Source organism: Theropithecus gelada, chromosome 19, assembly GCF_003255815.1.
Source record: "Theropithecus gelada isolate Dixy chromosome 19, Tgel_1.0, whole genome shotgun sequence".
Classification (NCBI taxonomy): Eukaryota; Metazoa; Chordata; class Mammalia; order Primates; family Cercopithecidae; genus Theropithecus; species Theropithecus gelada.
Genome location: NC_037687.1, coordinates 40,885,134 through 40,911,505, shown reverse-complemented (window position 1 = coordinate 40,911,505; position 26,372 = coordinate 40,885,134). Strand labels below are relative to the sequence as shown.

The 26,372-nt window shown below is 55.0% G+C and overlaps 1 protein-coding gene across 4 annotated transcripts in view; it reads left to right on the top strand.

Annotated features, from left to right (window-relative positions):
• PAK4 (p21 (RAC1) activated kinase 4) overlaps positions 1-26,372 on the top strand; it is a 54,153-nt gene that overhangs the window by 18,158 nt on the left and 9,623 nt on the right. For 2 of the 4 annotated variants that reach the window (XM_025367930.1, XM_025367932.1), the window contains exons 2-3: positions 24,508-24,580; positions 25,788-26,014. In XM_025367930.1, coding sequence (XP_025223715.1) covers positions 25,811-26,014 — 204 coding nt within the window. In that variant the 5' untranslated portion in view covers positions 24,508-24,580; positions 25,788-25,810. The remainder of the gene's footprint in view (positions 1-24,507; positions 24,581-25,787; positions 26,015-26,372) is intronic. The other 2 variants (XM_025367934.1, XM_025367931.1) reach the window with 1 other exon arrangement.

The following is a 26,372-nucleotide window of genomic DNA, read 5'->3' as shown; positions in this document are numbered from 1 at the left end:
TCCGCTCTACAAAACGTTTTTTAAATTATTGTTTTAAAATAATTTAAAAATTATTTAAAATTTAAAAGGGCGTGGTGGCATGTGCCTGTGGTCCCAGCTACTCAGGAGACTGAGGTGGGAGGATTGCTTGAGCCCAGGAGTTGGAGGCTGCAGTGAGCTATGATTGCACCACTACTCTCTAGCCTGGGTGACAGAGCAAAACCCTATCTCTAGATAGATAGATAGATAGATAGATAGATAGATAGATAGATAGATAGGATAAGATAGATTAGATAGATTGATTAGATAGATAGAATAAGATAGATTAGATAGATTGATTAGATAGATAGGGATAGATAGATAGGTAGATAGATAGATAGATAGATAGATAGGTAGGTAGGTAGATAGGTAGATAGATGTGGTTAAGTGAGTGGACTTTGGTCCAGGTCAGACCTGCCATGGAATCCTAGATCTGATACACTTGCCATGTGACTGAGGGCTGGCACGTCTTCTCTCTGAGCTTCACTCTCCTCCTCTGCAAAATAGGGTGTGAACAGCACCCTCCTTGCAGCCTGGTTTTGCACCAGGATGGAGCCTGCACGTAACTTTGTAGTGGTCTCTCTGCTGTCCTGTTTCCAGCACAGGGCACCGACGAACCAGCCAGAAGCCGTCCCTGCCAAGGGGATGCTTGACCCAATCTTTAGTAATAACCCCTTCCACTCTGGGTGACCAGCTGTGGTGCCCCAGGGCAGGGACTTGTTGATCTGGGTTTGTTCCGGAGGCCAGAAGGGCTTCCTGAGGGCTGGGATTGGAGCCGGATTGAGAGTGCCTGGCATGTGGAGAGACCTGGCTGTTGTGGCCTGAGTCTGAGGGCTCCAGGGCCAGCTGCTTCCCGGCCTTTGTCTTCCTTGCAGGAAACAGGCCAGGAGTTACAAGGGGTCGGAGGATGCTGCTGTGGTTATGGTGGAAGTTACGGCTTTGGGAAGTGTGCGTGTGCGTGTGAGTGTGTGTGTGCACTCGTGCTCCTGGTAAAGAGAGACGGTAAAGGAATGAGGAGAGAGACTGTTTGCAGACACACACAAATGCAGAGAAAGCTTACAATTATCAGGATCACTCTCCTGGTTTTTCCTGCATGGTGGTGTAAAATCTGACATGTGTACAGAAAAGTGCGTAAAACCTCCATGTTCAGTTTAATGAATAATTATAAAGCAAACAGCCATGAAACTACCACCCAGATCAAGAAGACAGGCATCACCAGCTCCCTGAAAGCCCCCTCCTCCACCTGCCCTTCCCAGTACTAACAAAAACATTCTCCTCCCTTTCTTTTCATTGTTACCTCTTTTTTGGTGTGTTGTGAAAGATTTCACACACCCCCGAGAGAATAGGGAATCACCTGCTGGCCACCCTCAGGCCCGCCTGCAGCTAAAAGATGAAATGCTTGCTGTGGGTGCAGCCCCCAGGTGCCTCCCCCGGGGCCCCAGGCCTCGCTGGCCCTGCGTCTGCTTCCCTAAACAGTGTCCAGCATTGTTCTGCAGGATTTTAAACTGCGTCCAAATGGTACGAGGCCGGCGGCACTTGGCTGCAACTCTCTCAATATTTTGTTCTTAAGATTTCTCTGGGTGGAGTAATGTAGCTCTGTGCCAGGAGGAATGGTTCCCAGCGGGAGTCAGGGCACCCCCACCCATGGCCAGAGGGAAGCAGCTCTGTCCTGGGGGGGGCCCGGGAGGACGCTCTGGGCTCCTCTCACTCAGGCCCGCGGCCCCCTGCTCCACCTGGATGTGAAGCGGCCCCTCCAGTGGAAGTGGCAGAGCGCTGTTGGCTTCCTGGGGCACCACATGGGACTCAGTTACAGCCGTGATATGAAGGGGCCCTCCCTGAGCTTATGTAAGGTATAATGGGGTGCTGGTGCTGTGCGGGGCCTGTGTGCACCGCCGTGGGGCCTTCTCTGGAGGAGGGCATGGATCAGCAGCTGGGGACAGGAGGGTGGGTCTCTTCTCTTCCCTACCGCCCTCCCGCAGCCCCCGCCCACTCCCCATCCTCACCCGCCCTGTTAGCCAGGCTCACACAGCCTTTCTTGGGGAGGCCCTCTGGCGGGGAGATTACTATCAAAGGCTCTGTATCTAACTGGCCTGGGTTTGCCACCCAGCTCTGCCACCTTTTAGCTGGATGGCCTTGGGCATGTGTTGACCCCTGCCCCTCCCGCCTCTGTTGGCCTCAGTTCCCCATTTGTAAAATGGAATTGTGTAAGGGTTACTTCATCCATGCAAAGCACTCGTAGAAGCTAGCGTGTGGAAACCTCTTAATGAGCCTTAGCTGTTAGTATCTTTGTCATGCTTGCCATTCATTCACTCATTTTTGTTGGCAGTCACTTTTTCCCTCCTCTGAGTCCAGCCTGGTCAGCCACCACCCTGTCAGGCTGAGGTCCTGCCTTCATGGAGCTTATAATACAGTGAGGGAGACAGACATGGTACTAGGCAGTGACAAACCAAAGTGACCTTGGAAAGCACAGGCCAGAGTGTGACAGCTGTGATGGGAGAAGACCCAGAGGACTGTGGGAGGCCCTGGCTCCAGCCTAGGAAATCAAGGAAGGCCTCCTGGAGGAGGAGACTTTTGAGCTGAGGCCTGAAGGAGGAGCAGGGTTAGTTTGTGGAACATTGTCCCAAGGAGAGCAGATAGCATGTTCAAAGGCTAAAAGATGGGAAAGGATCTGGCATTTTAAATAAACCATTATTGTTATTATTATTATTATTTTTTTTTTTTTTTTTTGAGACGGAGTCTGGCTCTGTCGCCCAGCCTGGAGTGCAGTGGCCGGATCTCAGCTCACTGCAAGCTCCGCCTCCCGGGTTTACGCCATTCTCCTGCCTCAGCCTCCCGAGTAGCTGGGACTACAGGCGCCCGCCACCTCGCCCGGCTAGTTTTTTTTTTTTTGTATTTTTTAGTAGAGACGGGGTTTCACCGTGTTCGCCAGGATGGTCTCGATCTCCTGACCTCGTGATCCGCCAGTCTCGGCCTCCCAAAGTGCTGGGATTACAGGCTTGAGCCACCGCGCCCGGCCTATTATTTTTAAGAAAACTAAATTCTGAGATCATTGTAGATTCTCCTACAGTTGTAAGAAGTAACTCAGAGTGGCCCGGCGCGGTGGCTCACACCTATAATTCCACCCCATTTTGGGAGGCCAAGGCGGGAGGATCGTTTGCACCTAGGAGTTCAACACCAGCCTGGGCAACATGGGGAGACACCACCTCTTCCCAAAACAGAAAGACTTATCTGGCTGTGATGCCGTGCACCTGGAGTCCCAGCTACTTGGGAGGCCGAGGTGGATCACTTGAGCCCGGAAGGTTGAAGCTGCTCTGAGCTGTTAATGGCACCACTGCACTGCAGCCTGGGTGACAGAGTTAGGCTCTGTTACGAAAGGAGAGAGACAGCGGGAGAGGGAGGGAGGGAGGGAGGGAGGGAAGAAAGAAAGAATACAGAGAGGAGGTCTGGCATACCTTTACCCAGTTTTCCTCAATGGTAACACCCTGCAAGACTGTAGTACCAGATACCAGAGTGTCGATTGACATTCATACCGTTCAGATACAGAGCATCTGTTCAATCACAAGGATCCCTCATAATACCTTCTCATAGCTACACCCTTCCCCTACCCATCCCTAACTTCTGGCAACTGCTCATCTGTCTGTTCCCCCATTGTTATGATTTTGTCAATTCAAGAATGTTATGTAAGTGGAGCCACCCAGTATGTACCCTTTTTGCATTGACTTTATCCCCTCAGCATGATTCTCTGGGGGTGCATCCAGATTGCTGTGCTGATAGTGACTACTGAGTAGTATTCCGTGGTCTGGATGCCCCACTGTTTAACAGTTTCCCGTTGGAGGACATTTGGGTTTTTGTAATTTTTTGGCTGTTACAGACAAAGCCTCTATAAACCTTGACAAACAGGGTTTCGTGTGAATGTCGTTTTTTGTTTTTCTGGGACCAATACTCAGAGGTACAATTGCTGGGCAGTGTGGTGGTTCCATGTTTTAAGGAAACCATCAAACCGTTTTCTAGAGTGGCTGTACCATGTCATATCACCAGCGGCAGGTTCCCCGCATCCTCACCAGCATTTGGTGTTGTCACTATTTTTTATTTTAGCTCTTCTAATAAGTGTGCAGTGATAACTCATTGTGGCTTTAATTTGCATTTCTCTAACGGTGATGATGTTGATTAGCTTTTCATGTGCTTCTCTGCCATCTGTGTATCCTCTTCGCGCGAAAGGTCTCGCATGGCTTCTGCTCATTTTCTTATTGGATTATTTGTTTTTGGTTTTTTTTTTTTTTTTGGCTGTTGAGTTTTGAGTTTTCACCGTTGTTCTCTTTTTTCTTAGCCCGACCAGGTTCTCATATGAGATCTTTATCTATTCTCTTTTTTTTTTATTGAGACAGTCTTACTCTGGAGTACAGTGGCGCCATCTCGGTTCACTGCGGCCTCCGCCTCCCAGGTTCAAGTGATTTTTCTGCCTCAGCCTCCCAAGTAGCTGGGATTACAGGCATGTGCCACCACGCCCCAGCTAATTTTTGTATGTTTAGTAGAGATGGGGTTTCACCATGTTGGCCAGGCTGGTCTTGAACTCCTGACCTCAAGTGATCCACCCGCCTCAGCCTCCCAAAGTGCTGGGATTACACGCATAAGCCACGGTACCTGGCAAGATCTTTATTCTACATACTAGTCTTTTGTCAGATATGTGGTTTGCAAATATTCTCCCCTAGTTTGTAGCGTGTCTTTTAATACTTTTCATATGGACTTTTGCAGAGCAAAAGTTTTTAGTTTTGTATTAACTTTTTTCTTTTATGGATTGCGCATTTGCTGTCAAGTCTCAGAACCCTGTGCCCTGTCTTAGGTACCAAAGAATTTTCTTTTTTCTTTTTTTGAGAGAGAGTTTTGCTCTGTTGCCCATGCTGGAGTAGGCTCACTGCAGCCTCTGCCTCCTGGATTCAAGCGATTCTTCTGCCTCAGCCTCCCAAGTAGCTAGGACTAAAGGCGCCCACCACCACGCCTGGCTAATTTTTGTATTTTTAGTAGGCACAGGATTTCACCATATTGGCCAAGCTGGTCTTGAACTCCTGACGTCGTGATCCGCCCGCCTTGGCCTCCCAAAGTGCTGGGATTACAGGCGTGAGCCACCACACCCGGCCTGCTTTTTTTTTTTTTTTTTCCCCCATAAAAGTTTCATAGTTTTACATTTAAGTCTGTGATCCATTATGAGTTAATTTTTGTGCAAAGTATAAGTTTTGGATTAAAGTTCTTTTTTTTCCCTTTGGCATATGGATGTCCTGTTGTTCCAGCAGCATTTGTTGAAAATGCTGTCTTTCCTCTGTTGAATTGCTTAGGCTTCTTTCACAAGAATCAGTTACCACGATGAGATACTACATCACACCTACCAGGATGGCTGCTGTCAAAAAAACAAAAATAACAAGTGTTGGGAGGATGTGGGGAAATTGGAGCCCCATGCATTGCTTGTGAGAATGTAAAATGGTGCTGCTGCTGTTCGACATAGAATTACCTCATGAGCCAGCAATTCTCCTCCCAGCTGTACGTCCAAAAGAATTGAAAGCCGAGACTCGAACAGATATTTGTACACCCAGGCTCATCACAGCCTTATTCACAAGAGCCAAAAGGTAGACACAGCCCCATGTCCATCAGTGGATGAATGGAGGAACAAAAGATGGTGTACATCATGGAATATTATTCAGCCATAAAAAGGAATGAAATTTTGGGTAGAAGCTATCACGTGGATGGTCTTGAAAACATTATGCTTAGTGAAATCAGCCAGACACAGAAGGAGAAATCCTCTATGATTCCACTTGTGAGGGACCTAGAGTAGGCAAATACAAAGAGACAGAAAGCATGCATAGAGTCCCAGCTCTTCTGGGGACAGGAGGATCCCCTGAGCCCAGGAGGTTGAGTCCAGCCTAGACAACATAGTGAGACCCAGTCTCTTATAAAAGAAATGTATATATAGGGCCAGGCTTGGTGGCTAACACCTGTAATCCCAGCACTTTGGGAGGCTGAGGCAGGCGGATCACCTGAGGTCAGGAGTTCAAGACCAGCCTGGCCTACATGGTGAAACCCCGTCTCTACTAAAAATACAAAAATTAGCCAAGCGTGGTGGTGGGCGCCTGTAATCCCAGCTACTTGGGAGGCTGAGGCACGAGAATGTCTTGAACCTGGGAGGTGGAGGTTGCAGTGAGCTGAGATCACCCCGTTGCACTCCAGTCCCGACGACAAAGAGAGACTGTGTCTCTAAATAAATAAATGAATAATAAAATATATGTTTATGTATATGTAGAGAGAAAGAAAGTAGAAGAGAGGTTATCAGGGTTGAGGGAAACGGGCAGCTGTTGTTTAATGGGTACATAGTTGTTGTTGGAATGATAAACATGTTTGGATGTAGATGGTGGTAGTGGTTATACAACGTTGTGGATGTATTTAATGCCACTGAATTGTATACTTACAGATGGTTAACAATGATAAATATGCTGTATATTTTACCATCATACAAATACATTTTTGAAACCAGCTGGGTATGTTGGTGTGGGTCTGTTTCTGGGTTCTCTGTCCTGTTCTGCTGCTCCGTTGCGGTGACCGTCCCACCCCATCTGGGTTACTCGCTGCAGCAGGCCTTAAGTGTGGGGAGAGGGATTCCTCTGGCTTTCTCTCTCTCTCTTTTTTTTTTTTTTTTTTTCTTTTTCAAGATGGAGCTCTTGAAAAAAGAGCTCTGGAACCTGGCATTTTGGAGCTCCTCTAGGGTTCCCCGTGTAGAAGATGGCACTGTGTTGGGCCCAGGTTCGGAGTCATCCTTGACACTACCTCCTCCTCAGCCCCAGTGTCTGAGTCGTCAGCGAGAATTGCCTTTTCTTGGTAAACATAGCCCAGGTCTGACCCTCTCTCTCCACTGCTGCTGTCCCGGCTGCCTCATCAGTTGCCCAGAGAGCGCTGCCTCCTTGTTACTCATCCTCACACCCACTCAGGCCCCTTGATCCCATCCTTCACAGGGCAGCCAAAGTTACATCTGCAAAACCCAGGCCGGGACCAGGTAGAGTGGCTCCCATCTGTAATTCCAGCACTGGGGGAGGCCGAGGTAGGCAGGTGGCTTGAGCTCAGGAGTTCAAGACCAGCATGGACAACGTAGTGAGACCTTGTCTCTAAAAAAATAAATAAATAAAAATTCAAAAAATACAAAAACCCAGGCCTGTCCTTGGCACCCACCTTGTCTCCCCTTGCTCTCTCACGATCTGCCTCCACCACACCGTCCGTCCCCTTTCAGGCCTGCCTCCACCACACCGTCCGTCCCCCTTCAGGCCTGCCTCCACCACACCGTCCGTCCCCCTTCAGGCCTGCTGCCCACCCTTCCCTCCAGCCAGGGTGTGTCAGCTGGACTTCAACATTTTTTGTGTGTGGTGCTTGACTCTAAGCCTGATGGGGTAGGGCCCACACTGCGCTTCTGCCCCCACGCAGGCGGCACGTGATAGACGCGCATTGGATTTCTGTTGGTGGAGTCCATGAACGTGGGAAGGAGGTTGCGTGTGGCTGTAGCAGGTGATTGGGGGAGGAAAGTGTGCAAAAATGAGGACAGAGAGGTGGGCGTGACCCTGGCGAGGAGACGGCTTTAGCTCTGCAGGCCTGAGTAGGTTTTTAGCAGGAGAGGATACAATCAGATTAGATTTACAAAGGTCTCCCTGACCTAGCAGAAAAAGGCAAAGGCTTTGAATAGACACTTAGCGGAAGGGGACATTCTAATGGCTTTTATAAATGTGAAAGATACTCAACCCTACTAAGTAGAAAAATACAAATGAAAACTAGGCTGAGGGGGACCAGATCTCACATATCAGCAGAGATCAGAGAGACTGGCCCCGCCCCATGCTGTGAGGCCGAGGGGATAGGCCCTGGCACCACCGGGGGGCTGTGAGTGGGGGACAGGCCTCACGCAGGGCCACTTGGCGGTGGTGAGCTTTGCTGGGCATTTACCCACAGACAAACTTGCACACCTGTGAAATGAGAGCCACACGCAGTGAGCGCTACTGCACCATTTATAAGAGCAAAAGACAGGAAACCACCACGCTGGCCCCATGGGGACGGGCTCCAGACCTCACAGTCCTTCCACACAGCTGCCAAAGCAGCAAGGCGGCGCTCTGCCAAGATCAAGGCAGGGAAAGGTCACCAAGACACACATATCTATGCAGTGTGTCTGTGGTTTCAGTTACCCGCCACCAACCATGGCCCAAAAGTACATGGAAAATTCCAGAAATAACCAATTCATTCGTTTTAGTTATTTTTTTTGAGACGGACTCTCACTCTGTCACCCAGGCCAGAGTGCAGTGGCACCATCTCAGTTCACTGCAACCTCCGCCTCCTGGTTTCAAGCGATTCTTCCCACCTCAGCCTCCCGAGTAGCTGGGATTACAGGCATGCACCACCACGCCTAGCTAATTTTTGTATTTTTAGTGAAGATGGGGTTTCACCGTGTTAGCCAGGCTGGTCTGGAACTCCTGACTTCAAAGAATCCGTCTGCTTCGGCCTCCCAAAGTGCTGGGATTACAGGCGTGAGCCACTGCGCCGGCCCAACAGCTTATGCATTTTAAATTGCACGCCATGCTGAGTTGTGATTTTTTTTTTTTTTTTTGTGGAGACGAGGTTTCCCTATATTGCTCAGCTGGTCTCAAACTCCTGGGCTCAAATGATCCTCCTGCTACCGCCTCCCAAAGTGCTGAGATTACAGGCAGGAGCCACCGCACAGCCTCGGGATGAAATCTGGAGCCATCCCACTCCGTTCTGCCTGGGACATGAATCACCTTTCTTATCCCACATATCCATGGTGTATGTGCTACCCATCTGTGACTACTCCGTAGCTCTCCCGGTTATCGCATCTTCTGTTGTGGTACCACAGTGCTTATGTTCGGGTAACCCTTACTGTACTTAACATCGTCCCCAAAGTGCAAGAGTAGTGATGCTGGCAATTTGAATATGCCAAAGAGAAGCTGTAAAGTGCTTCCTTTAAGTGAAAAAGAAGAATGTATTTAACCTAATAAGGAAAAGAAAAAACATTGTATGCTAAGATTACTAAACTCTACAGTAAGAACGAGCCTTCTATCCATGAAATTGTGAAGAAGGGAAAGAATTTGTGGCTAGGTTTACTGTCACACCTCAAACTGCAAAAGTTACAGCCACAGGGCATAAGTGTTTGGTTAAGATGGAAAAGGCATTACATTTGGGGAGTAGAAAACAGGAACAGAAACGTGTTCCAACTGATGGCAGTCGGGGTCGGTGTTATCTACAGTTTCGGGCACCCATTGGGGGTCTTGAAACATACGCCCCGCAGGTAAGGGGAACTACCGTGTATATAGTCGGCCCTCGGTATCATGGACCTTTGGGATCACGGGTTCTGCACCCACCCATTCATCCAGCCAACCAAGGTCTGAAAATTTACTGTGGAGGGCCATCTTTTCCATCCGCGGTTATGGAGGGCCGACTGAGGGACGAGCATCCCTGGATGTGGTACCCCCGGCTCCCTCAGCTATCAGGGTACAATTGTGTAAATATATAAATATTTTTCTTTAAAATCATAATTACAGATTGTTAGGATATGTAGTGAAAACTGCATAAAACGTAAATGTTTATGTTTTATAAAACTGATTACTATAAAGGGAAAAATCTATGTAGTCACCCCTCCAGGTGAAGAAACAGATGGTGCCAGCCTCCCCCTACCCCTCCCAGTCCCTCCCTTCCCACAGAAGCATCCACTCTTTATAATTTTAATTTTTTTTTGAGACAGAGTCCATCACCCAGGCTGAAGTGCAGTGGCACAATCTCAGCTTACTGCAACCTCCACCTTCTGGGTTCAAGCAATTCTCATACCTCAGCCTCCCGAGTAGCTGGAATTACAGGCATGTGCCACCACACCCGGCTAATTTTTTGTGTTTTGTTGTTGTTGTTGTTTTATTTTTTTGAAACAGAGTCTCTGTCACCCAGGCTGGAGTGCAGTGGCGTCATCTCGGCTCACTGCAACCTCCGCCTCCCAGGTTCAAGTGATTCTCCTGCCTCAGCCTCCCAAGTAGCAGGGATTACAGGTGCCCACCACCACACCCTACCAATTTTGGTATTTTTAGTAGAGATGGGATTTCACCATGTTGGTCAGGCTGGTCTTAATCTCCTGACCCCAGGTGATCTGCTCACCTTGGCCTCTCAAAGTGCAGGGATTAGAGGTGTGACCCACCCTGGCCTTAATTTTAATTCTCTAAAAACGTAGAGATGGGGTTTCATAATGTTGGCCAGGCTGGTCTTGAACTCCTGGCCTCAAGTAATCCTCCCGCCTCGGCCTCCCATAGTGCTGGGTTTACAGGCATGATCTACTGCGCCCAGTCCAACTCTCCTGAGTTTTGAGGCCCTCATGTGCTTGCTTTCCTCTGTGTTTGCCACCTCTGTATGCAGCCTGAAGCAGTTTCCTTTTGCCTGGTTTTGAACCTTAAAGTCCGAGGACGGAGTACCGTTCGATGTTTTTGCCTCTTCTATGTGGCCTCTTCTTTGATGCTCATCCACATGTAGCTGTAGTCAATTCATCCATTCTCCCTGTCGTGTGCAGTGCCATGGAGCCTGTAGGTCACCCTTCATTCGCCACCTCCTGGGAATGAGCATTTGTCTTGTTTCCAGTCCCTTCTTGCGCGTGCTTCCTGCCGCATGGGCCTGCGTTACGCTGGAGTGTGTATCCAGGAGAGCTCTTGCTAGGTCGAGCGTGTGTCCCCACTTCCGCTGGATGCTGCTAAGCTCCTCCCAAGTGCCAGCAGCGTGGGAGAGCCACGGAATGTTTTCGAGAAGAGCAAAGTACAGAATATTGTGTGTCGTGTGGCTGCCATTTCTGTTGTTTTTTAAAAAGTGGGTAATCGTGTGTACCTGTACACACACGTAGGATCTCTCAGAAAGGAAAAAAAAAAACAACCGGAAGTTTAGTAGGGGTTGCCTCCAGGGCTGAGCTGGGCCAGGGTGGGAGGAGGACATCCTGTCACAGTTTACCCTTTGGTGCCTTTTGGCTTTTGAACCGTATGCCTGTATTATAAAGACAGAGAGAAGGAAAAGGAAAAGGGGTAGATAAGCGTAAATGTGGTAAAGTGGGAATCACTGAGAATCGCCCAGTGCAGCTCCCTCTCCGTCCCCTGGAGACCTCGTTTCCTGCGGCTGTCCAGAGCTGTCCAGTTCCCACCCACTCCCCCGCCAGAGCCCAAACCTGCCCGTCTGGTTTGCAGAGCTGCCCCGCCTGGCTCCTCCTCTCCGGGTGGTTACTCCACAGATGCCCCACCCCCACCCCACGGGGAGGCAGTGGCCTGAGATCTGGGACTTCTGGGACCCCCAGACCTGCCCTGCTGTGGTCCAGAGCCCAGCCCAGCCCAGCCCCTCCTTGGACTTCCTCCTCACTGTGGGCAGGGGGTGGACGGAGGTGGTGGTGGGAGTTCCAGGCCCCGAGAGCTAGCGCTGGGCTCCCAGCCCACGTTCTCTGTGTGGAGATAACATCTGCCCTGGAGGAGTTGGCTGCGGGGGCGGGGGTGTGCAGAGCAGGGCAGTGGGAAGAACCCAGGGGCCTCTGTCTGCCGTGTGCCCGGGCACTTGCTCACTGTTGTCCCTGGATTCACCGTGGCCTGGGTACCCATCCTGGGCCCGGGCACCCAGCAGCCTTGGTCCCTACCGCCTACCGGACTGGAGTCCCTGATGGAGGCCCTCTAGGATGTCAGCTCCCCCGGGCAGGAAGTTTTGTGGAGTTTGTTCAGTGCTGAATTCTCAGGGCCTCCCACAGGTGTGCCTGGTATGTGCCTGGAGCTCAGTGAATGAATGAGGAGGCAGGTAGGCTGCAGACAGCCACAGCCTGGGTGGTCAGGGCTGGCATGGGGAGGTGCAGGGTGGAGTGCGCAGGGCTGGAGCCCGGAGGATACCTGACCCAGCCTGGGGTGGCAGGAAGGGCTTCTTGGAGGAGCAGGTGCCTCAGGTGGGGCCGGAGGGTGAGAAGGGATGAACCAGGCAGCCCTCCGCAGCCTGCTGGGGTGGAGGGGAACAGACAGTGTTCACAGTAGAAACAGTTATACCTGCGAGCTCGGTCTCGGGCCAGCCTTTGCACGGGAGGTGGGATTTGAAGGGGAGGAAGGAGTGCGGCGGATCGTCTTTTTCTTCTGTTCCTGAACGGGGGTTCTGATCACACCAGCCTCATACTCAGAACAGCTGGTTAAGGGCGCAGACACCAGGACAGACACCCAGCCTGGGAGGCCCAGTGCCTGACCTCCCCCAGGCGTCAAGTCATTCTGCCTCTCCGGGCCTCAGTTTCCTCCATGATGAAAGGGGCCTACGGAAGGACCTGTCCCATTTAGGGCAGCAGTGAGGCAAAGCCCTGAGCCCACGCCTGTGCCAAGAGCAGGGCCTGGCCCAGAATAAGGCCTTGTCATGTTAAGCTGCCTATTTTCAGCAAGGTTAGTTTCATCCTGGTGAGGCGGCGCCAGCATGGCGTTCCACCTCCCGGCCTCCTCTCCCTCCTCCCTTTCCTGCCATCCACGCCTCCCAGCCCCATTCTCACACCTTGGGATGGCGATATGGGGGCTTCACCGTGGTCTCCCCTGACCTCGCCCCTCCCCCGGTCAGGCTGTCTCAGATTCCTCCTCATGGGTGGGGGGTGCAGAGTGGCCCTTTCCTCCAGCCCATGCTGGGCACTTGCTAGAATCCCAGCCTGGTCAGGGTGGAGGAGAAGTCCAGTTCTGCCTCCATATCAGAGAGTCCACCCACCCCTCTCCCCGGGGCTCTATCCTGTACCTAGTGGCCCCTGTCACTCCGCAGCCGCCCCCATGTACATACCCCGGTCCCTTGTTTCAAACCTGGCTGCCCCTTAGCTGCCTGGCCAGCCGCTTGCAGGCACTCAACCTTGCTGTGTAGTCACCCCTTCCAGCCCCGGCACCTAGACTGGCATGGGGGGGCGAGGTGGGGTGTGCCTGTGGGTGGGAGGCTGACCCTGCTGAAGCAAAGGCTGTGGTTGGGGTCCCCGCCCAGCCCTGCCCTCTATCCAGGCAGCTATGGGCCACGTGGCCCAGGCCCACCCACCCCAGCTCCAGGCTCAGCCCCGCCTCCCTCCCGCCCTCCGTGGGTGGAAGCCACAGCTGAGGCTCAACTCCTGGCCAGCCTGGCCGCGTCACCACCGCTGCCCTGGAGGCTGGAGCATAGAGCCCAGCCAGCTCTCCTCGGTGGGTGCCCACGTCGAGGGCCTGGGGAGCCCTGGATCTACTCTGCTTTCCAGCTGGAAGCCTGTTTGTCCACAGGCCCACCCCGTTGAGGGTGGCCCAGGAAGTGGGAAGGATCGTGGTGGAGGTGAGCTGGCCAGGCCTCAGGAGGGAGGGGAGAGGGGAGGGCTAGGCTGGCTGCGGGGGAAGGAGGGTCTGCTGTCTGGCCACTGGAGCCAGTGTGAGCATGTGCGAAGGCTGCACCTTTCTTGGGGTTGGGGCGGGGTCACCGTGTTTAAACATGTGCGTGACGGCAGGTGCCTGTCTGCTGGGGACTTGCAGGCAGCTGAGCGTAGGTCCCTGAGCCTCTCTGTGCGAGCTCACTCCTGGGGTCTGGCTTGCATAGGGGCAGAAGTTTCTGTGAGACTGTGCCTCACTTACTCTGGGTGATCCTGGAGGTGACTGGGTGCGCCTGGGTCCATGGAAGTCTCCTTGCCTGCTGTGTGTGGTTTTGGGGTCGGGGGGCCCCCTGGTGTAGCTCTGTATCTTGGGGATTATCTCTGTGTGTGTGTGTCTTGGGATGCGGCATGGCTTTCCCTCGAAGTCATGGAGTGTCTGCAGCGTTGTGCGTGTACACACGTGTCCCTGTGTTTCTGTGTGTGGGTCTCTGGGAGTGTCTGCATCTCTGGGTGCACGAGTCTTTGCATCGTGTGTGAAAGTCCACGGTCCATCCATGGCTCTTCTGGGGCCCAGGTGTGGGCTGAGCGAGCCAGGCTGGCTTTAAGAGCCGCTTCCCCACCTTCTCCCACTGAAGCCTCAGAAGCTCCCTCTGGGGCACGCTCTGCTGGCACCCCATATTCTAGAGACAGGAACGGGGGCTCTTGGTAAATGTCCTTTTCCTCTGCCCCGCGGCAAGCACGGCACTGACCCCTGGTCACCAGCCTCCTGAGCCCATGCTCCTGTACGGGCCGCCGCCGGGTGCTCGGGATGTTGTGGGTTGAGGGGGGATTGCTGCTGTTGCCGGCTAGCCGGGAACTTTTCTTTTTTTCCCCTAAGATAAATATTGGAGAAGAATGGCCAGGGAGCTTTCCATGTGACCAGTGCATGTGGCTGGAGGCCTGTGGTTTGTGTGGCTGGGTGTGTATCTGCATGTCTGTGTGATGGTCTTAGGGCTTGGCTCTGTATGGTGTCAGCTGCAGATGTCCTGCATGCTCTGGTGTGTCCTCACATGCATCTGTGTCTAGGGATCGTGTATGTGTATGCATGTGTGTGAGTGTGCATGTGTGTGCATGTATGCGACCATGCATTTGTGAGTGTGCGTGTGTGAGCATGCATGTGCGTGCGTGTGTGCGCGCGTGAGTGTGCATGCGCGTGAGTGTGCGTGTGTGAAAGTGCATGTGTGTGCAGTTGTGAGCATGCATGTGTGTGTAAGCGTGCATGTGTGTGCGTGTTTGTGAGCATGCATGTGTGTGTGTGCGTGTGTGTGCGTGTGTGTGTGTGTGTGAGCGTGCATGGGTTGTGGGATGGCTTCGCTCGTTGCTGTGTGTTGGGTCTGTGAGGAGAGGCCATGGTTGCTGCCTAGTGTGTCTCCTGGTGTCTGTGCGCAGCCTTGTGTGTTGCACAGCAGGGGAAGTGGACAGTGAGAGGGCTTGGGTGCTGGGGCCTGAGAGGGGCAGAGCCTCTTTCCTGCCACATCGCCCCCTTCCCCCTGCCCAGCCTCAGGGGAGGAATAAATGACTCTGCTCTGATTTCCCAGGCTGTATGGGCTCCTGCACACTCTCTGTTGTGGTGTCCATCCCTACCCTGGGTACCTCTGAGGGGTGAAGGGCACCAGCAGTGCCCTTTATGTCTGTGCCTTTTTGTGCTGGGCCAGATTCGGGGCAGGGGGGCTTGGCCTGAGACTGCCAGCCCTGGCATCACTGGGGCTCTGAGCTCCAGCCTGGGCCTGGCTGGATAAAGGAAGCATCATCTCTTCATTCAGCCACACTCTTTTTGCTGTACCTTACCTTGTGCTGGGCAAGCCTGGGGACACAGGGTGGCTAAGATGGAGCCCCAGGCCCTGCCCTCCTGGGTCTCCCAGTCCAGTGGAAGAGGCAGACCTGTTATCAGACAGTAACAGTCCGTCAGGCTTCCCCCGCCCAACCCTGGAGAAAGTAAGGCTAGCATATTTGCAGAAGGGACCATGCCCGGCATCCTCTGTAGTTTATTTGTTCATTCATTCATTCATCAGCAGCAGCAAGATTGGCAGTACTGATAACAGCAGCGAGCCTGCAGTGAGGCCCCACTCGACACCGGTCACTGTTGTAAATGTTTTACACGCGTTGTCTTATTCGCTCGTTCATCATTCCCGGGATGTAGGGACTATCACTACCCCCAGTTTGCAGATGAGAACACTGAGGCCCAGAGAGGTTGAGTAACTTGTCCAGGGGCACACAGCTTGGAGTCATAGAGCCAGTACCTGGGACTGGGCAGTTGGCTCTTAACCACCAGCTGCCTGCTGAGCCCCTGTACTGCGCCAGGCCTGTGCTGAGGACAAAGCAGTGGCCAGGACAGACAGGCCCTGTCCTCATGGCACACTGCCCGTTCATTGCAGGAGACATACTAAGTAAGGACCATAGAGACAAACGTAAAATTACAGCTGTGACACATGCTGTCAAGGGGAAGGCACGGGACATGCAGTGTTTTTTTTAGACGGAGTCTCACTCTGTCACCCAGGCTGGAGGGCAATGGTGTAATCTTGGCTCACTGTAACCTCTACCTCCTGGGTTCAAGTGATTCTCGTGCCTCAGCCTCCCAAGCAGCTGGGACTACAGGCACATGCCACCACACCCAGCTAATTTTTGTATTTTTAGTAGGGATGGGGTTTTGCCATGTTGGCCAGGCTGGTCTTGAACTCCTGACATCAGGTGATCCACCTGCTTCAGCCTCCCAAAGTGCTGGGATTACAGGCATGAGCCACCGTGCCTGTCCGTGGACCTGCAGTTTGAAGGAAGAGGAAGAGATAACAAGGTGAAGGTTAAGGGGTCAGGGGACTCTTCAGGACCCAGGCTAAGGGCACAGTCCGTGCAGAGGCCTGGGGGCAGGGGCGGTGCTGTGCTGTACCTGGAGGAACAAAGGGGAGCAGGGCTGCCCCTCCACCCTCGACAGATACTGCTGAATCCAGAGGCCCCCCGACCCCGATCTGCTTTTACCCATTGTGGGGACTCATGGATTTCCAGAGGCATCCCCCATGTGATTTGGCTCTTGCCAGGATACGCTGTAACTTCCCAGGATTCCCAGCCTAGGCCATGTGGCTGGGTGGGCCCCCTGCAGTGGGGAGGGCCTGGGTGCTCACAGCGGGGGGACGTTTTGTGGTGTTGGGACACACACCAGCTTACTTGCAGAACAGCCAGATTCAGTCTCTGAAGACCCGCTTTCTCCCCAGGCATCAAGGCCAGACTTCCAGGCAGTGAGTGAACGAGGCCCAGGGACTTGTGTCTGCCTCGGCCCCATCCCCGTGCCCTGCGATCCCCGTGCCCTGCACCTCCTCAGGGACCAGGCTTATTACTTCAGTAATGGCATCACTCATTTGTTCCACAGATATGTCTCGAGCACCTACTGTGTTCCAGCCACTGCTCTAGATGCCAGCAAGAACCAGACAGACAGAGAGGGCCCTGCCCTCAGGGGGCTGACATTCCACTGGGGGCACCACCAGTCAGTAGGTGTAGGATGCCAGGGGGTGGTGCCACAGAGACATAAAAAGCGGGGTGCACATTTTGTTAGGGGGTCGGGGCAGCCTCTCGGAGGAGGTTTTATTTGCGCTAAGACCTGAATATCAAGAAAGGCTGAGCAGGCAGTTCTGGCAGAGGGAAGCTAGGTGCAGAGGCCCGGAGGCTGGAACAGCTGTGATGAGTCCAAGACATACACGGAGGTGGCCAGCGCGGCTGGAGAGAAGCGAGGGGAGGAAATTAAGTTTGCGAGGTTGGCAGGGCCCTCCCAGTCAGGGCCGTGTTGAGTCAGTGTTTGAGCCAAAGTGGGAAGCCGTGTAGAACTGTGTGTGCGTTGGTGTAATGTCTTCAGATTCCCTTCTAACCAAGGTGGCTTTTCTGGTCTTGGTCTGGTCATTGTCAGGGACATTGTCCCTCCCTGTTTTTGTCCCGTAAACCTCCAGGGTCCTTTCTCTAGAGTGGAGGCCTTGGCTGGAGTCGGGGCCACCGGGAAACAGGAGGCTGGGGGATGTTGACTTGCCTTCTCTGTGGGACAGAGTGGCTGCTTTTGTGACCTGGCACTGGGTAGCCCTGGGCAGTGACTTCCCCCTCTGGGCCTCAGTTTCCTGGTGTGAGGAACAGGAAGGAAGAGGACTCCCCACCCAGCACCCAGAACTGTTTAGAGGGCTCCATGTGGCCTGGTCTGCGTGCCTGGCATGGCCTGGGCGAGTCCACAGCCACGAAGGGGGCCCCTGTGAGTCCATGCCCTGCTCTAGGCACTGAGATGCAGCCATCGTGAACCAAAACATGGTGCCTGTCCACATGAGCCACTGACTTAGCGAGGACGACGGCCACAGACCGGCAAACAGCTGTAACGTGTGAGGCAATGCTGAGGGCCCTGGAGGGAATGGACCCCGGCTGACCAGGCTCTGGGCCAGGTGCTGGGGGTGCCACATGGAGCAAGACCAGACTGAGCGCCTGCCTGTGGGCTCATGCTGCAGCCTTTGACCAGTCCTGCCACCTCCACCTTTATAGCGTGCCTGGAACCTGCTCATGCTGCTCCCTCTGCAGTCCCCACGGGGTCCTGTCCTCTTGATTTCCACTGGACCATCACAGCTTCCTCCTCCCTGGTCCCCCTTTCCGTTCTGCCCCCACAGACTGTTCCCAGCCAGTGGGAGCCTGTGAACTCCTGAGTCAGGCAGTGGCCCTCCTGGGCTCAGAGACCCCTGCAACTCCATCTCACTCGGGGAAGGACTGGGCCCTCCCTGTGGCCCCCAAAGCCCCACACGATCTGCCCCATTACCTCCTTGGCCTGTCCGTCCACTCACCCCCTCGCCCACCCTGTTCCAGCCCCACGGCCTCCTTGCTGCCCCTTGACCATGTCAAGCAAATTCCCACCACCCTGGCTGCCCTTCCTCCAGGGCCCCGAATGGCTCCCTCTGCCCTCCTCACGCAGGTCCCTGCTCACGTGTCCCCTTCTCAGCAAGGCCTGCTGACCACTTTATTTTATTATTATTATTATTACTACTATTATTTGAGATGGAGTCTCACTCTCTCGCCCAGGCTGGAGTGCAGTGGCGCAATCTCGGCTCACTGCAACCTCTACCTCCCAGGTTCAAGCAGTTCTCCTGCCTCAGCCTCCCAAGTAGCTGGGACTACAGGCACCTGCCACCACGCCCGGCTAATTTTTTGTATTTTGAGTGCAGACAGGATATCACCATATTGGCCAGGCTGGTCTCCAACTTCTGACCTCAAGTGATCCACCTGCCTTGGCCTCCAAAAAGTGCTGGGATTACAGGCATAAGCCACTACGCCCAGCCTGTTATTCTTATTTTTGAGACAAGGTCTCGCCCTGTCACCTAGGCTGGAGTGCAGTGGCATGATCACTCACTGCAGCCTTGACCTCCCAGGCTCAGATGATTCTCCCGCCTCAGCCTCCCCAGTAGCTGGGACCACAGGCGCACACCACCACGCCCAGCTAATTTTTTATTTATTTTTTATTTTTGGGGGTAGAGACAGGGTCTCACTAGGTTGCCCAAGCTGGTCTTGAATTCCTGGGCTCAAGTGATCCTCCCTCCTTGGCCTCCCAAAGTGCTGGGGTTACAGGCGTGAACCACCGTGCCCAGCCTTGACCACTTTATTGAGAATTCCAGCCTCCCCTCCCCTCAGCTCCTTTCTGATTGCTGCGTTATTTTCTATCTCAGCATTTCTCACTGGACTTAGTAGATACTTTTCTGATTTATCTCATACATCGACTGCCTCCTTCCTTCTAGAATGTGAGTGCTGCAAGGACAGGGATGTTTCTGACTGTTGGGTGCACTGCTGTGGGCCCCAGGCCCAGCAGAGTCAGCCTTCAGTAGATACGGACAGGTGCATGGGTCGACGCGTGGGTGGGTGCGATGGGGTCACTTGTGGGTGGAGTAGGTGTTTGCTAAGGAGGACCCTGGGGATGTGTCAGTCCCAAACCTGAGGACTCCTTGGAGGAGCGAGGCTCAGTGTGGGAAGCCTGAGGAGAGATGTGGATAGAGGAGGGTCGGGGGCTGTGCAGGATGGGGGCAAGAGCTGAGCCAAGGTTTGGAGGCAGGAATGGTGTGGGGGACTCGGGACAGCAAGGAGCCTGCTGTGCTGGGACAGCAAGCCAGACTCCCAGCGCCTCTGCCATCAGAGCACATCCCCAGAAGGTAGGGGGCAAACTGAGGCAGGGAGGGGTCTTCCCAGAGCTGGTAGGTGAAGATTGTGGCAGGGTGGTGAGCGCAACCCATGGTAGAAGCCTGAGTGCAGGCTGGAGGCAGTGACCCCTGTGGGTCCCCTTCCTGATTCGGGTTTCATTTTAGTGATGATGAAAGGATGCCTGTGGTCCTGGCCACCTCCCCTGCTCTGCCCCGGGTCAGCCCCCTCCCTTCCCGCGGCAGCAGCTTTGAGCAGAGCCTGGAGGGGGCGGGGCAGGAGGTAAGGGGTTTTGCACGTGCACCTGCTCACACCGACAGCTTTGTCGCACGGTGGATCTTGCTTTTCCATTTGGGCCAATTAACCTTGTAGGGGAGAATGGGGGTGGTGGTACCCTTTTCCTGCCATAAAAGGTCAGAGGATGCAGGGGGTGACTGGAAAATCGGAAGCATCTGCTCGGCCAGGTCAATGCTGCCTGTCCCACATGTTAAAGAATTCAAAAGATTTTTTAAAACTGGAAATAAACGTTTTAGAGTAGGATACAAAGTATGCCTGCATTTTTGTGATCGAATACTGGACTTCAGAGGCGTCTGTGCCCCGGCTGGGGCAGAAGGCTGCATCTCCCTGCTGCTCTGGGGCTATTGCCCCCAGGTCCGAGCTGCTTATCTGAAAGATTTTCCAGGTGCTGCCGGACCTTGTCCAAGGCCTCTGAGCAGGGGAATAGTGCAGTGGGCAGGGACAGTCATTCCACGGAGTCCCTACCGTGTGCTGTCCTGGGCTGTGAGGGGGCAAGACAGAGGACCGTGCCTGCCCTGTGGAACTGACACATTCTAGGGGAGAGGCAGACGCTAAAGAATTACACACACGGCTGGGCCCAGTGGCTCACGCCTGTAATCCCAACACTTTGGGAGGCTGAGGCAGGTGGATCACCTGAGGTGAGGAGTTCAAGACCAGCCTGGCCAACATGGTGAAACCCCATCTCTACTAAGAATACAAAAATTAGCTGGGCGTGGTGGTGGACGCTTGTAATCCCAGCTTCTCGGGAGGCTGAGGCAGGAGAATCACATGAACCCACTAGGCGGAGGTTGCAGTGAGCCGAGATCATGCCATTGCACTCCAGCCTGGGCAACAAGAGTGAAACTCTGTCTAAAAAAAAAAAAAAGAATTACACACACACACACACCCCGTATATGTGGTAAGAGCCCTAAGGAAAGATAAAGCAGAGATGGGCATAGAGGGTGACAGGACAGGAGCAGGGCTTGTGAGCACAGGCGGGCCTGGGAAGTCAGGGGAGGTGGGAGGTCAGTGAGAGGAGAGTTCCAGGTGGGGCACTCACCCATGCAAAGGCGCTGAGGTGGGACCGTGTCTAGGATTTGAGGAACAGCAGGGGTACCTGTGTGGCCAGGGCACAGTGAGTACAGGGGTGCTTGGGAGGAGAGGAGGGCAGTGTGGTGATGGGCATGCCCTGTGGGGACTCTCAGGCCACAAGGAGGCATTTTGGGGGCCAGCGAAGGGTTTAAGGCTGTGGACTCTGGAGTGGGCAGGACTGGCTTCCAGGCCCAGCTCTGCTTGGTGAGTTTAGTGAGAGATTTTACCACCGCGGCTGGGGGTGCCTGTGAGCTCAGCTTCAGCCTCTGCTCTGGCCATGGGTCCCGTGTGGTGGTGGGAGTACTGAGCTGAGCCTCAGGCCACACTTGGTGGGAAGGGTTGGTTTTAAGCATCTTTCCTGCTGCAAAGGCCCATGGGAAAGGCTGGTGAACAGCCATGGAGGAGGCGGGGGCCCGGGGGCCCACTTTGTGCTTCCTCCCACTGCCTGTGGTGTCCAAGACGGGTCACACAGGAGGGAGGGACTCTCAGCAGAGACTCGGCCAGGAGAGGAAAGGCAAGGTCTGGGTGTAGACAGAAAGAATGGGGAGGGAGGGAGGGAGAGGGGAGGCCAGGACCAGCCTTGAGAGGATGATGGTAATAATAATAATAATAATAAAATAATAAAACCAACAGCGTCACCTCAGCCCTCCAGGGCAGCAGGACAGGCAGGTAAGAGCCCAGCCTTCAGTGCCTTCCACACACAACCGCCCAGGTTCAAATCCTGGCTGCTTCTCACTGGCTGCTTCTCCTGTCCATGCCCTGGACAAGGGCCTTCCCTTCTCTGGGCCTCAGTTTCCCCATTTGTGAATTGGGATGAGGATGCTTGTGAGGATGGAACTGGATTAGACACAGCAGGGCCGGAACCTGTGAATCTCTGCAGACAGGCCTAGAGTCTGGTGTCCACTCTGCCACCCTAGCTGGGTCACCTGGGTTAATGAGGTCCCCCTCTGTGCCTTGTTTTCCCTGTTTGTAATCTGGGGCTTATAATGGCCCCTCCCTCCAGGGCCAGATGTGGGACCCGGGTAAAGTGCCTGGAAGAGGGCTGGTACACAGTAGCTACTCCGTAAGTGCTGGCTGCTACTGGAATGGTGACCGGCACTTATTGTGTGTGATTTGCCTTGGCTCTGATCCCAACCGCTGTCTCTGGGCCAGGCCCTCCGTGCTCTGTGTTCTCCGTAATTCCTTGTAAAAACTCCAGTAAGGCCAGGCGCGGGGGCTCACCCCTGTAATCCCAGCACTTTGGGATGCCGAGGAGGGCAGATCACTAGACGTCAGGAGTTCGAGACCAGCCTGGCCAACATGGTGAAACCCCATCTCTACTAAAAGTACAAAAATTAGCTGGGCGTGGTGGCAGGCAACTGTTAATCTCAGCTACTCGGGAGGCTGAGGCAGGAGAATTGCATGAACCTAGGAGGCGGAGGTTGCAGTGAGCTGAGATCACGCCACTGCACTCCAGCCTGGGCAACAGAGCGAGACTCCATTTAAAAAAAATAAATAAATACTCCAGGGGCCGGGCGCGGTGGCTCAAGCCTGTAATCCCAGCACTTTGGGAGGCCGAGGCGGGTGGATCACGAGGTCAGGAGATCGAGACCATCCTGGCTAACATGGTGAAACCCCGTCTCTACTAAAAATACAAAAAACTAGCCGGGCGTGGTGGCGGGCGCCTGTAGTCCCAGCTACTCGGAGGCTGAGGCGGGAGAATGGCGTGAACCCGGGAGGTGGAGCTTGCAGTGAGCCGAGATCGCGCCACTGCACTCCAGCCTGGGCGACAGAGCGAGACTCCGTCTCAAAAAAAAAAAAAAAAAAAATACTCCAGGAAGCAGCTACTGTCATCGCCATCTTTGAACAGAGGAGGAAACTGAGGCACAGCATGGCTGACTTGCTCACTCAGGGCCACATATTGAGGTCCCCAGGTTGGGTTCTATCCCCAATTCACAGACACAGAAAGTGAAGTCACACAGGGCAGGTCATAGCAGCCCTGCCGGTGTTTGGAGCCCTGGGCAGCCTGACTGCCAAGCTCAGAGCTGGCCTGGGAGCCCAGCCCCCACCCTTCCTTCCCTGCACCTGGGCAAGCCCAGCCATTCTGCCTAGCTCTTCTCCATCTTCCCAGGCCTGGCACGGCCTCTGTGGCCCCCGCGAGATCAGGAGCTTATGTCGGGAAGGGAGTGCCTACCGGGGAAGCCAGCAGGGCTTGGAGCTGCCCAGGAGGGCCCAGGGTGGGGCCCCTGCCTAGTCATTATAAACATGTTCAGTTCCTCTGTTTGTCCTGCCCTCTTTGCAGTGCCCAGAGGAAAGGGGTGGCCCCAGGCAAATATCCGGAGGCGTGCCCCTTGCCCCCTTGGGGGTTTATGGGTGGGAGGGCAGGAGGCCAGGCTTCGGAGGACATACCCCAGACCCCGTGCTGCTAGCTGGGTCAGCCGCCCGCCTTCCAGGCTTCTCCTGCCCTGTCCGCAGGCGTCCACCACCTCCAAGTCTTCCCTGCTGTCCGCCCTCTGGGCTTAGTGAGGGTCACATGGCTGATCCTGTTCCTGTGACTGTGGGAACAGCCTAGTGCCCCGCAGTGGGGAGGGAGCGGGATGGGCGGGGTGACAGGTTCACGATGAAGAGTCACGGGCTGGGCATGGGGCCAAAGGGGGTGGAGGGACATCTGGGAGGACGGAGAGGCCAGAGGACATGGGACACAGCTCTGGAGTGACAGCAGGCAGAGTGGGAAGATGGGGACTGCTGGGGTATGTGGATGACCCTAGGAGCTGGGCCTAGAAAGCAGCGAGAGAGTAGGTCAGGGCCACCAGGGATGGGCTGGGCTGGAAGGCCACGAGGGAGGGCTGGGCAGCACTCAGGGCGCCGGCATTGGGCTCGGAGAAGGGGCTGGGCAGACACGAAAGAGGCCCCCTGCCCGCCCTGCATCCTGGGCCCCAGGGCAAGCAGGGAAACTGGGCCAACCCTAGGAGCCTTGGCCAGGCCGGCTCTGACCACCCGCTGGCCTCTTGGGACCAGTTGAGACAGGTTGACTGCTGGGTCCCCACCCGCCTCCCACGAGGTTCCCGCTGCCAAACCGGTTCCCCTGGCTGGCTCCCATCGATGGTCCTAGCTCTGGCCAGGGCCTCACCTTTCCTGGCTGCTCCCATGAAGGCAGCCTGAGCTGGGCGGAGAAGCAGGTGTGGAGGGGCCACATGCATCTGCGCGTCCTCTGTCCTCTCACTAGGACCACAGGACTCTCTGGGCTGCGCACTGTGCCAGGCTCTGGGGAGCCAGCTGGGAACAAGACAGAACAGAAACTCCACCTGCGTGTCCCCCCGTCCTCTGGTCTCAAATGTTCCCCTCTTCCGGGAAGCCTCCCTACTGCCCACTCCGCCGTCCTTCCAGGCTGGGTCCCGTGCTCCCGTCCCCCAGCCCTGACCACCTGGGCTGCTGCTGCGCGGGGACAGGTCTGTCTGCCCCACACGAACTTCCCATGAGGTCAGAGGCTGTCGGGGCCGCTGCGGTGGCCGCAGAGGAGGCCCATTGCTGAGTTATTCCTCAGTGAATGAGTGAATGAGTGAATGAGTGAATGAGTGAATGGATGCATTCCTCTCATTTTACAGATGAGTAACCCGAAGCCTCTAGAGGAGTGGTCACCCGCCTGAGGGCACTTCTGTCCCACCAGCATCAGACCAGGTGTGTGCGACTCCAGGGCCCAGGCCTGGGACAGCTGGGGTGGGGCCTTCCGGGGGAGCAGGAACTGGGCCCCTCCTCCCACAGACACTGTGGGAGCCGCCCCGGCCATCACAGTGGCCCCCACCGACAGGCCCCCCGCGTTTGCCCAGCCCTGCACCAAGCTCTTGGCTCCCTGTCACCCATGACCCCTCGCAGCAGCCCTGTGGGGGTTCATCCACGGCACACAGAGGTTGTCACTTGCCCAAGGTCACGGCAGCATGTGGTGGAGAGTCAAACTCTGGCCACCTGGCTCCCGTTCCCATCTGTCTCCGGGCTGTCTATGAGATGCCGCCATCAGCATGTCTCCCCCTCAGCCCCTTTGTTTTTTAAAGTGGCTTTGGTCGAGCGTTTGCTCTGTGCTTGGTACTATGGCAAGGGCCGGACTGAAGACCACAGATCCTGAAGATAGGGGAGTGTCGCGGCAAGGCTGCCCGGGTGCCCTCTTACCCCAGGGGCTCAGTAACCCTGTGCTGAGGCAATATCCAATGGTGTGTGCGTCCCGAGCCCAGACTCAGGGCTGGACCAGCGGCGGTGGCTGTGGCCAGGGCAGCAGTGACCGTCCATTGAGTACACACCGTGTACCAGGCATAGCGGGGGATGTGGGGAAGCGGGGCAGATGAGACCTGGCCAGAAGGTAGCACTGACATTCTAGCGGAGTGGTGTGGATGCTGCCCTCGGCAACCTAAGACGGAACAGCAGACAGGATTTCTGGGCTGTGACGGTGATGTAGAGCGGGGACGGCGGGACACGGGGCCGCTTGCCTTGGGGTGGTCAGGGAAAGAGTCACTGCTGCTCTGAGAACTGAAGGAGGAGACGGGGAGCCCTGTGCGGACACTGGAAGTGAGCTCCTGGCAGGGGGGCCAGCCTGTGCAAAGGCCCTGAGGTCTCCAGGGGGTGAGAACAGAGGTGATGGGGCCTTGTGTGCCCGCAGGAGACAGAGCGGCAGGGAAGTTCTGAGCAGAGGGACATGGCGGCTCAGGTGCTCACGGGCGCCCTCTGGCTGCGTGTGCCACACAGATGGGGGCAGGGGGTGAGCAGGGAGACCTGGAAGGAGGCACCTGCCTCCTGTTGGTTCCGGTGGAAGATGAGATTGGAAGGGACAGGGCAGGGCAGAGGAGGAAGAGACACAGGCAGGCTCTCACTCACCCACCACGATTCCCTCCCGCAGGCCGCAGCGAGCCGCCCGGAATCATGTTTGGGAAGAGGAAGAAGCGGGTGGAGATCTCCGCGCCGTCCAACTTCGAGCACCGCGTGCACACGGGCTTCGACCAGCATGAGCAGAAGTTCACAGGGCTGCCCCGCCAGTGGCAGAGCCTGATCGAGGAGTCGGCTCGCCGGCCAAAGCCCCTCATCGACCCCGCCTGCATCACCTCCATCCAGCCCGGGGCCCCCAAGGTATGCGGCAGCCACCACTACCTCCCCCAGCCCACCCCCAGCCCCGAGTGGCCCCGGCCCTCAACCCCACACTCGACCCTGTGACTGACACCTCCTCACTGACATGGAAACAGACACACCCCAGCCTTCAACCCTGATCCTGGGCCCAGCGCTGGCCTTTCACCCTCCACCCACTGGCTCCAAATTCTGAGAACCCATGCCACCCCAACCTGCATCCCCCATGGCCCATCTGATAGCCCCCACACCAGCCTCCAAGCTCTGCTGTCTCCCAGACACCCCTACCCCGGGGGCCACGCTGCTGTGCCCCAGACCACACTCCATCACATTCTTTTTTTTTTTTTTTTTTTTTTTTTTTTTT